The sequence below is a fragment of the Lycorma delicatula genome, chromosome 1 (assembly GCF_047948215.1).
Source record: "Lycorma delicatula isolate Av1 chromosome 1, ASM4794821v1, whole genome shotgun sequence".
Classification (NCBI taxonomy): Eukaryota; Metazoa; Arthropoda; class Insecta; order Hemiptera; family Fulgoridae; genus Lycorma; species Lycorma delicatula.
Window position 1 is genome coordinate 321051864 of NC_134455.1, and position 12079 is coordinate 321063942.

Below are 12079 nucleotides of genomic sequence, written 5' to 3' on the forward strand. Positions count from 1 at the left end.
TGTAGGACATGACTGTTATTAGCTAAGTACCTTCAGGAATACACCAACTTCCCATATAATTTCACTTATTGAATCACTTCCCAATAGTGATTAGCTTGCTGGTTTTTGGATCACTGGTTCCAAAATATGATTCATAGCAAGGTGTAACATTTTCTCATCTAACATTTCTTCCCTTTAGAAATCTTCCTTATAGAAATATGAGTAACAGCATATTTAAGGACATAATAATGAAAAATAGAAATAAACTAGTGGGTATAAATGAATCTTTAGGAACGTACAAAAATAAATTAGTTATTATTTAAAGGTGTTATGATATTTTGTGTTTTTTTTTTTTTAGTTTGAAAACCCTTTTAATTCCGGTCAAACTTTCCAATAAAATAATATTTTTCGGCAAAATGGACATAGAAGTAATATAAAATAAGTTTCATTTCCAACAAAAAATTCAGATAAATGTCAGAAGAGAAAACACTAAATCAAATCATTTTTTCAAGGAGTTTATGTGGTCTTTCAATTGAAGTTCTTACAAGTTGTAACCACAAACAATAATATTATTTGGTAAAATCAGAACTACACCAACATTCAACATTAGACCAGCATTTATTAAATAAAAACTAATAAATGATAAAATCAACTCTGAATACAGCTATAACATTTAAACTGAAGTACAAGTACCTTCTCAAAAAAAAAAAATGAAAGAAAATGTTTTATCTATTACTGAACTCAAATACTTTTGCCACCCCTGGACTTAAATATTAATTTGGATCATAGAACTTAAAAAAAAAAAAAAAAAAATATAATTGTTGCAGTCACTCAAAATCAGGTAATAAATAAAATATTCGCGAACACATAATTAGGTGATTTGAAGAAAACGGATTTGAAAGATTACAGAACATACAATTTAGAGTGATATAAATGATAAGTAAAAGGGGATGAAAATAACTCAAATAAAGTAAAGAAATAATAATGAAAATTAACTGTGAGTATCCACTTCATGGGGAACTCTGCTAATCGGAGTATTATAATTTTTGGTCTATTTTGTTTTTAATTAGTATAAAAATAAATTAATTAGAAATTTTTGGAGAGAAATGGTTACTCATAAAAACAGCTATTTATGCATGTAATCCATTTGTATAGTTTACAGGCATGGTAAATATGCTTTGTGTGTGCATTTATAAAAAATCAATCTAATCTTTTTTATACTGACATGTATCATTAAATTAAATAGGGTTAAATAGTAAGATTACACACAGGAAGCACAACTGTTGTACTATCTTAATGTGATAAAATATAAACTATTAGATATTGACTCATCAATTTTATCAGACCATCCTGTTATAAAATTACACAAAGGAAGGTCCGATAAAAAAAAGAATTCTCCTCATTTATTTTTCCATTGTTAATTATTTATTAGAAAAACATAAGTTACTGTATAATGAAAATTACTAGTTTCTTATATTTTATTAACTTATTGGAATTTAAGCTATCACTTGTAAATATGTAAGTTCCATAAATGTGTCTTCATTTTGTGTCGGTGACCTGACATAAGATGAAGATTTAGATCTTTCAAGATCAAGATGAAGAAACAGGTCCCAAAACCTGTAGTTTTCATATACAATGTAAAACAAAGAAGTTTGGTGACGAAAAAGGCTTTTTTTTTAGGGTTTGAAGTACAGTAACTTTGGTAAATTACTAATAAATGTGTAAATTTTACTATCAAAACATTTAGAGAATTTAATTCTGTAATAAAGTCTGAGAAAAACAAAAAATAAATAAACTTTTATTATTAAAGAAATTCGAGAAATGTTACGAAATTATAAAAAATTAAAAACAAAATTAAAATTAAAAATTAAAAATAAATTTAGATCTTTGAAAAACTAGGTTGGCAACACTAACACTAACTATGCTTCGAAATTGTACTCATTATTGTCATAAAATTGTGGTTTCATGTTAATAATAAAGGTTAGGCGGTTTAGTTGTTGAAATAATTCTGATGGAGTTTAATTACTTTTGAGAATCAAGTTATGTAGTATTTTTCTCTTTGTTGTGTTCCAAACTCTACCTACAGTTTTCTAATTGAATCTGAATTTAATAAAGTGAAATTCCGTATCTCTCACTCATGCAGAATATGCTGGTATGATTTTTGTATACGGATTTGCGATGGAAGAGCTCCAGTTGCGGTAGAAGAGTACAGATGTAGATATGCTGGACGAGTAGTTCCAGACCGTATAGTATTTTTTAGAATTTTTAATAATTCATGAGAATGGTACAGTTGCCAGTGTGCTCATGTTTAATTTGAACATCACCGGTACACGGTGATGAAAGGGAAAGGGACTAAGCTGTACCATCTCTTCAGATGGTACAGCTTAGTCCTATAAAGAGCACGCAAAGAGTTTCTACTCGACTTAACATGCCACAAAGTACAGATTGGAAAACATTACATACTCACGGACTGCGTCCTTAATATGTTCAGAAAATTCAATACCTCCAGCTTGGTGATCGATCATGCCAGACGACTGCAGTTTTGGGTTAACAATAAATACCACTTAATTCTGTTCATACTATTTTAGGACGAATTTACTTTTACCCGTAATGGCAAAACAACACACGGAAATCACATCGGTACTCTGAAGAAAACGTACATACTGTAGTTGAATCAAATTTTCAATAATGATTTTCGGTGAACATTTGGTGTGGCACAATCGATAATCGATTAATAAGCCATTAATAAGCCCTTTCGTACTAGAAGTGTCATGGAGAGAAATTATCTGAAATTTTTAAACAATGAATTTCTTACAGTGCTTGAAAATTTCTCATTGGCAAAACGAAATGTACTATCAATTTGATGAAGCATCAATACGTTTTGGTGATTGGACGTAGAGGGCCGGTAAATTAGCCACCTACATCAACGGACCTTAGTCCCTTAGATTAACGTATATGGGGATGTTTGAAATGCGATGTATACAAGCAAAAAGTAGACACATCCGATGAACTGATCGCTCACATTTTCAGTGCTGCTGTCCACATCAAAGAACGCAAAAGTTGCAGATATTAGGTTGGTGACAGAAAATGTAAGAAAATGAGTTGAAAAGTGCATTGATGTTAATGATGGAAGTTTCAAATATTTATTGTAAATTAATACAGTATAAAACGCTGAGTATTTTTTTTTAAAGTTAATAAAAAGTATTTGAAATTTTCAGAGCTCTAAACTTATGTACTAAAAACAGCTGTCTTTATTTTTTACAAATACATAATATTTTGCTGTTAAGTTTTATTCTGCTTTATCTTTAATTATAAAAGTTGATTTTATTTTTTGATTTTCATAGAATTTATTACCAATTTTCTTAGAATTAAATTCTCTTCAAGTTTCGATAGTAAAATTTACGCATTTATTAGTCATTTAACAAAATTACTGTTCTTCAAACCTGAGAAAAACTTGTTTTTCGTCGGATATAAAAACTGCAGGAAATACAGTTCTGGAACCTGTTTTATTCGATTTTTCAGGTCAGTAAACATAAGAAACCATCAAATTTATCCCTTACGTAACGCTTTAGAATTTTCAGTATGAACAGATTTTACTGGGAAAATTGAAATCCGTGCGATTTTGTTTCTAGCCGTAATTCAAAAACTAAACGTTTTCAGACATATGTTTGTATAACTGTTTTTCCTTATTTCAGGCTCAAGAATCAGTTCCTAAATTATTTCCCTTTACCTCCTGAATCACTCTGTATATAAAACCTCTATTCAGTTGAATAAAACACTATGCATAAATACTCACTCAATAACAAAATGTATTTATTCACAGTTTATTTGCAGTAAAGAGATATCATTTGTCCTAACTTACTTTACTGCAGTCAATCCGACATAAATTAATGGGATAAAATATCATACCTTTATGAATTACGATAGTAAATTTTCACACCAAGTTTTTAAACTTTCCTGGCACTGGTTATTTAAGCTAAAAAAAGTTAAAAAAAACTTTTTTAAAATCTATATTTTTAAACTTTGGCTCCCCCACCCCCAATATTGCCTCTAAAGTATTTTTTTTAGCCATTTGCATTACTGTTATGCTTAGGAAGACAAAAAAAAAATCGGTTAAAAAATATGCAATAAATAAAAAGGTAGCTTTTTTTCATTTTTGGTGAAGGAGAAGAATTTGGGGTAAGATAAGTATCTACGCAAGGTTAATGTAAAGTGGAGTTATCTATACAAGAATGTGAGAAAATTGACCCCCAAAGAAGCTTTTTACCCCGCCCTTTGAAGATATTGACTCCAAACCTTTACCAACATATTGCCCCATATACACGAGTCTCTGTGATAAATTTCATAAAAATCGGTTTATCCAATGAAAAGCTTCAAATACACCAACACGCATACATACCCACGTACGAACATTAACCTCCACTTTTTTTTCTTTGTTTTGGGATCCCTGAGTCATGAAACATCGAAAAATGCAAAAAAAATCCCATACCCCATTTTTTGAGTGGTTACCATACTTTCTTTCTTGCAGCATAGCTCTAAAACTATGATGCCAGAAAAGTAAAACTGTTCAGAATTGTAACATCACAATAAAAGGCTCGTTTAATAAAAAAACCGTAAACCGTAAATAATTCAATAACGTACACGATAAATAAATAAAATATTTAAATAAATTTTTAATTTGATAACAAAATATTCATAGTTTTAAGAACATTATAAAAAATTTAACGTCAATTTTATGTTGTAGATAATATTATTACTGACCGTAAACGGTAGAAAGAACGATCATTCTGGAATACGAACTCACTGTGCACGCCGAGTCAACTCTCTAATGATTTTATAATTCTATTGTCAGTTGTGGAGTGGGTGCTTTTATAAATATTTAGTAACGGACGACCTTGAATTGCAGTCTTTTAAATAATCACGTATAACCACTACATTCATCGAAAAACCCCGCGCGTAGGAGATATCATTTAACAGCTAATCTATTAAACTTACAACGAAAATAAATAAAGTGTCAAATGACTTCTACAGACACGTTAATTAAAAAAAAACAAAAAAAAAACACATGCTATATGAGTCGTTGAATAAACAAACTAAACTTAATGCTTCTATTTCCTTATAACTTTTCATTAATTCAGTTTATTCAGCTACTTTTCTTTAAGTTTGGTTATTTTGCGACTACTTGGCATGATTAGAAGAAACCTAGTGTTTTAGCTTATGTTATTAAATTTCAGAATAAAGAAACCTTTTTCGTGACACCTTTCGTGAAACCTTTTTTAGAAGTTAGTCTAATGTTTCCAAACTCTAATCCTGTAGGCCTACTTTTCCAAAGCTCTCTTTCAGTCTTAAAAATAGTTTTATTTTCAGTTTATGCTGGCCTACAATTGGTGAGCACCTTATTAGAGTGAAGCAGTAGATGATAACATAATGAAAATATATCTTACCTTAATGAAAATTAAATTTGAGATAAATTGATTATCAGTACCGTTTTGTCTCGAATAACTATTCGGTTATTACCGCCTTATGTTTAGCCTTACGTTACAAATGGATTAAAATAAATTACAGCAGATATACATTAAGTTATTTATTATCTACGATATACAAACATGCAGTTATAAAATTAATCTGAAACATGATTTAACTTTTATAAAAATAAATTCAAAAACTACTCTCTAATTCTTCAACTTAGATTTTTATTAACTATCCCATAAAGAATACTTTCAAAACGTTCTTTGGATACGTTTATTTTGTAAAGATGGTAAGTTAGATAGTTTTATACTCTTATTATATTTTGTTAAAAGTAATTTTGACAGCTGCATACATTTGTCAACGCTCATAAAATTTCTGTAAATGTTCTAAGTACCCATTATTAGGAACCTGCTGTAGCTGTTTTAATTGCAATGACGTCATCGCTTTCTTTCAAAATCAATTTCAAGGGAGAAAAAATAAGTGTATTAACTGACACGTTAAGTTGAGGAGACTGTTGTTTAAATGGCGATGACTAGAAGTAATATTCTTTTTAAAAGATGATATCGCATATTGTTTAACATTTCCATCTGTATTTATTTTTATCATCAAACGTACTACGTAATTTTTTTAATACGTATGTATTTATAAATCAGCTGACAGATTTCGACAATTAATTGTGGTATAATAATCAGATTCATACAGAAATCTTTTCCTTTACATTTAAGTTTATCCTTTTCTTATAGTATACGTATGTAAAATCTGAAGGCGGGTCCTCCCTGCAAGCAGCCTCTGCTTGCCTCCTTTACACCACTCCTATAACCCGGCACGCGGAACACCTGCTACTGGTTGCCACAAAAGTAACGCGTACGCCGTTACTTTAAAAATCATTTTCGTAAATAACTATCCCAGTTCAAAGAAGATCACAGCATTATAGTCTATAATAAATAAACAACTCATTTCATATACTTTTGTATTACGACATTGTTACTCTTTATTTATTGCAAAACCTTAGTTTAACATACTTGAAAAAAATATATACTTTAAAAAAAAATAAACAAATTAGTTCATATATATCCTGAAAAAATAGTAGGCAAAAATAATTTTATTTGTAATAACAAATTACCAGAACATATTTCGTTACTATAATAGTGACGTCATAATTAGTGAAAGTCATTTAAATTAATGATGTGAATTTTGGAATACACCACTTTGGCTGCTGGTTTCATGAAAACTCTGATCCTTCGTAGTAGATCACGGAGGATCTTCTGCTACCGGCAGAAGATCGGACGTTTGAACACCAGACGTAAAGGAGAAGTACCCTCCACGTTGCATGTTCTAATATTTAACAAACCTATGTGTACTGAAAAAATTATGGCTGGCCTTCATAGACTGGATGTCCGTCCTTCCATCCGACTCCATTGCTGTGTTTTGGATGCCAGAAATTCGGGCACACAGTGGCGAAATGCACCAGGAAACAGATCTGTTCTTGTGGTGACCCATATCCGAATGACCCTTGCAAGGATTCGCCAGTTTGTGTTAACCGCCATGGACATCATTCTGCTAGGTCTCGAAACTGTCCGATCTATAAGAAGGAAGTAAAAACTATTCAAAAGGTCCTATATTATGACCATAAATATTTCTATCTTTTTGAAGTGTATCAAAATGTTCCTCTTTTGTTGGCACAATCGAGTATAATAACGAATCTGTATCTGTCATTAGCAGTTTTATGTTTTCATGGCCATATTTAGGTAAAAAGTGGTTATAATGGTAATCGTACATGATTAGTTTTGCCAAATCCGTCACTGTTAAACCAACATATATGGATTTGTTTAAATATTTTTTTTTTCAACAATGTTATTCCAACCACATTGTTTCCATAATTGTAATATTGTTTTACTCTCGGGCTGGCATTTAATTTTTTAAATTTTAATTTATTGTTGATTAATTGCATATCGATTTGCTTTCTTACATGTTCAATTGTTTTACCATAAACACTGTTGATTAATAGTTTATAGACATTTTTTCAGTCAGATCATCTGCGCGACTCCATGCATAGAAATTTTTCCAAATGTAATTTTTCATCCATGGAGATTGCCTAAAACCAACGGCTCGGTGTATTTTCGTCATCACCATTCCCTGTTGAAGATACAATTTTAACGTTCTATAATGTATGAGGTATTTGAGTTTATTTTCCAGAGTGCACAATAGTTTTATACACGGTGCACATTTTTCATCCGAAAGAAGTAGAGAAAGCATACTATTGGCGATGGATTTTCTCTCTAGCGCAAGTGGATAATCTCTATGTGTTTCGTGCAAGTGTTGAGGGTATGTTAAATCACCTTCCAATATATAACCAATTTCCTTTTACATTTTGCACATTTGTAGACAAATATTCGAGATCATTTTCATTACACCAACAGAATCCATCTACTGGTAACGGTTGCGTCATACATTGTCCATAAAGAGATCGGACAACGCTTAGGCGTTTATTGCCCACAAGCAAAAAAATAAATAAAACCAATTCATCTAAGCTATAAGATAGAAATTGGTACGAATCTATAAATCAGTATGATATTTCATTCTTGAGTGTTATAGATACAAGTTTTTCACTGTTGTTTGCCAATACAAGAAATTTCTAATTTATCCTACAATTCATTCAACGTCAATACAATATGATGTGAATCGTAACCGCGTAAATTATGAAATACAACTGGAATAAATGTTGCGTGTTTACAATTTAAATTGCAATTTTCATGGGCCGGTCCAATAAATTTACCATTTGTATGTGAATGGTGTCTTACACGGTTCACAATAAGCTCATCTCCACATATAACACATTTTGTATCATTTTCAAATTTTTCTTGTATCTGTTTCACTCATAATACACTCTTTATTATTTAACAATTCCTTTTTAAAATATTCGTATTTATTACATAAATCAAAGAGAAACTTTTCAACTACCTTGTCATTTTCTGTAGTGGCCCTGTATAATTTCGCATCGACAATACGATGGTTTTAGTCGATAATTACATAGCAATATCCAGATGGTTTATGGCTATGTGTTTTTGTATACCCGGTTCGGGGTTTGGAATTATAAACGATTCGAAATCTGCATATATAACAAACGGCACCTGTAATGTTGAAGAATAGTCTTTAAACGATACTACATTTCTTCGTCTTTCACCAATTCATTCCTTTGGCATTGTAATTCTCTGAACCTTTCCTTGTTTACAATTTTCAATATGTTTTGCAAGCTTTTCAATATGTTTAGCTTCCCTTTCACTTGATCAAGATTTAAAACAATACAAACAATAGGGGCAATATTCTCATTTTCTACGACTTCTATTATTACCATTAAACATCCTTGATAAATCATTATATTCATTTGTTATATTTATTAGAGTATAATGGGAGCGAATTAATTTAATAACAATAACCAAACGACATTTTATAGATTATTATTCATACGTTTTATATATATATATCATTAGGATTAAACGATTCTTCGTCATCTTCGATATCATAACACAAGACATTTACACCAATATTTGGGTTTTCCGATTCAAATTTATCAATATCTTTAACACAAACAGGATATTCTATTACTTTCATGTTTAATCGATTTTCAAATTGTTTATAGGATGAAACCCGATACTTATTATTATTATTGCTAGAAATAGAAGTGCTAGAATAGACCATAAAAAACATTTATCATCATCATTTTGTACATTTATTAGAGCGTGTTTTTTTTAATAGAGCTTTTGCTGTTTTAAAATATGTACTATTACCACCATATAATGGATCAAATTCTGACATTGAGAGATCCAAGCTTAATATTTTATTCATAGCTCATCCACTTCCCATTTGAATAAATCTTTCAAAAGATTCGTTAATTTTTTCATAGGCTTGTAAATACTGTTCATTCAAAACGGTTGGATTTTCACACACATTTAAAGCAAATCGAGTGCTCCTGTGCAAGCTAACTGTAGAAAAATCGCATTTATCACCCACACATTTTTTCATCTCTAAATTAAGAACTAAATAATATTTAATACTGTCTGCTTTATACTTTTCAACTTGCAATCTTATAGCGTTAAATACCACTTCTTTCATATCCATTAAAAATTCATAAATATCTACAAAATTTTTTTCACCAACATTCCACGAGTGTTTTATTAAAGAAACATCCAATGCTTGTTTTGTATCTGGTATTTGAATATGCAACATCAATTCAGAAACAGATATTTCTTTATTTAGTTTGTGTTTCATTTCAAAATATTGTTCAATTAAATCATTCAATAGACATCTTATTTTCCACGAAAAATTTTTTTTTTTCCAAGTTCTTTGATTTATAAAGATTTTTCCCACATCAAATAAAAACATCTTTAATATATTCACAATTTAATTCTATAGTAAATGGATAAGAAGTATTTTTTTTATATAATTGTTCAATATCATCTGTTGTATTGTGTAAAAATGTAATTAAATCATACTTGTTAGACAGATTTTTATAACAAAATAAACTAGCATTATCAATTCGTTCAAAGATCATGTTTTTTTTTTTTAATTCTTATTATAATTTTAAAAATGTTAATAATGATGTGTTATTGATGTTAACATTTACTTATATAGGAATATAAACAAGTTGGGGATTCCCCATGACATCATGTGTTATATTTAACGAGTATTGTGCAATCATCTTTAATGTATTGAAAAACCGGAAAAGTAATAAAACAAACTTCATAAGTAGAAATTTTAATTATTTGTTTTTTTTATTTTAATGTATTGAATAATTTACTCGTGTACTGGATCAATCATCTTTAATGTAATACTCGGGTTCTGGATCAATTCATTGAAATCGAGAAAGGTTCTCGACCACCTCGGGTTCTGGATCAATTTATTGGAATCGATTATAAAAAAAAAAACAGAGTCGGGTTTTGGTATGCTTTTTGCAGTAGAGAGACGCTTGCGTGGTGAGAATAAAAGTGGCAGTTGACTCGTGAAAAAAAGAGACCTTGGTGGATTCTTTAATGTGTTTGAATAACCGGTTTACAATCAAGCACAGGGAGCTCGGTCGGGGGTGTGCTTCAATGTAAACAAAACATACTACTAAGGTGACATGAAGGCTTTTATCAATAATCGTTTATGTTAGAGTGGAGGAGAAGATTCCTGTTAAAACATGTTCGAGGTCGAGAGAATGAGTAGACATTGTAGGAGGGGATACGTAAGAGTATACGAGATTCGTTTTAGTATCATCCTGTCACTGTCTGTTAACTTGAACGCACGTACATCAAGAAAGATATGCACATCAAAGCTTCATTGAGAACATTAATGCAAGACATCCACCAGGTATACTGAGATCACAAGTTTTGGTGAATTAGATATTGATAAAAGTATGATATTTTATCGATGGAAAAAATAAAAACTAAATACGGGGATTATATTCTTTGAACAATTTGATAAGAAGTAGAAGTACGTAAAATATTTCTACCAAAGCGGTTCGCCGAACGCTCAGACGACTATTAGATAAGAGAGCTTGTGGAATTGAAGGGAAAGGTAATATTTAAAGGGATTGTAGGGGAAACCTACAATGTCGTCTTCAAATGAAGATACTTCTAAAGAAAATGTGAAAAAATAGTCCTTTTTAGGACTACAACACATTACACATAAAACACAAACTCGTTAACACACAAAACAAGGACACTTTAAAACCCCATACAATAATGTATAACTATTGTTTTAAAACTATCAATAGTTATTAAATTATTGAATGCAGTGGTTTCAAGAACCGTGTCATGATCTGATATTAGATTTATCTACTACTAGATTATGTTACAAATAGTGAGAAGTAGTGTTAACAAAATTTCAATTGTTTTTTTTTTTTTTTTTAGTAATTTTCACAACTATAACAGGGGTGGAACTTTTATGTATGCGAAACTCAGAGCCAAGCAGTAGCAGAACATGAAAAAATCTTCATGATACTTCTTTACAAAACCTTGACGTCATGAGTAATGAACAACAAACGTAGATGATGGGTACTGATAAACTTACAGAAGAAAACGAGTTTCACATTTATAACTGAGTTTCCTGAAAAGTCTTTATAATTATTCACATGTAGTTCAGTAACCAATTACCCCTCCCACTGGTAGATATGTTTTCGTGTGCAAGTTTATCAATATCCATCATCTGCGTTTGTTGTTCATTATTCATGACATCATGGTTTTGTAAAGAAGTATCATGAAGATGTTTTCATGTTCCACTACTGCTTGATAAAACAAAAACACTCTAAACCCACATGAAATAAATAATATACGTCTATTGTTTTAATTTATTTAAACTAATAGTTATTGGATGTACGGTTCTAAGGCCCGTAATGTAATTGATATTGGATTTATCCGTTGTCAAATTATATTCTCGCGTGGGCTGTCAACAAACGGCGGGGGATGACGTTCGAGGTCGCACGTACACAATTGTTGTTGTCCGAAGATCGCGCACGTTTTGCGTACGTGCTCATCAGCTTGTGCGCATGCGGCGATCCGAAACGGAGCGCTGCAATTGGTCAAACCCAGCACACGTGTTTCCCACTACCGTCACTCCATCGCGATCACTCCACCACCATAGGTTGGGTTCG

The 12079-nt window shown here is 30.8% G+C and overlaps 1 protein-coding gene across 4 annotated transcripts in view; it reads right to left on the reverse strand.

The window, feature by feature from the left end:
* Positions 1–12079, reverse strand: part of LOC142334185 (serine protease inhibitor-like) — a 267470-nt gene that overhangs the window by 239492 nt on the left and 15899 nt on the right. The window contains exon 1 of one of the 4 annotated variants that reach the window (XM_075381998.1): positions 4741–4882. The exons of 1 other annotated variant lie outside the window; for it this stretch is intronic. In XM_075381998.1, the coding sequence (XP_075238113.1) occupies positions 4741–4765 (25 nt within the window). In that variant the 5' untranslated portion in view covers positions 4766–4882. Of the gene's footprint in view, positions 1–4740; positions 4883–12079 lie in introns of those variants that run through there. 2 more of the 4 variants (XM_075382000.1, XM_075381999.1) reach the window with 2 other exon arrangements.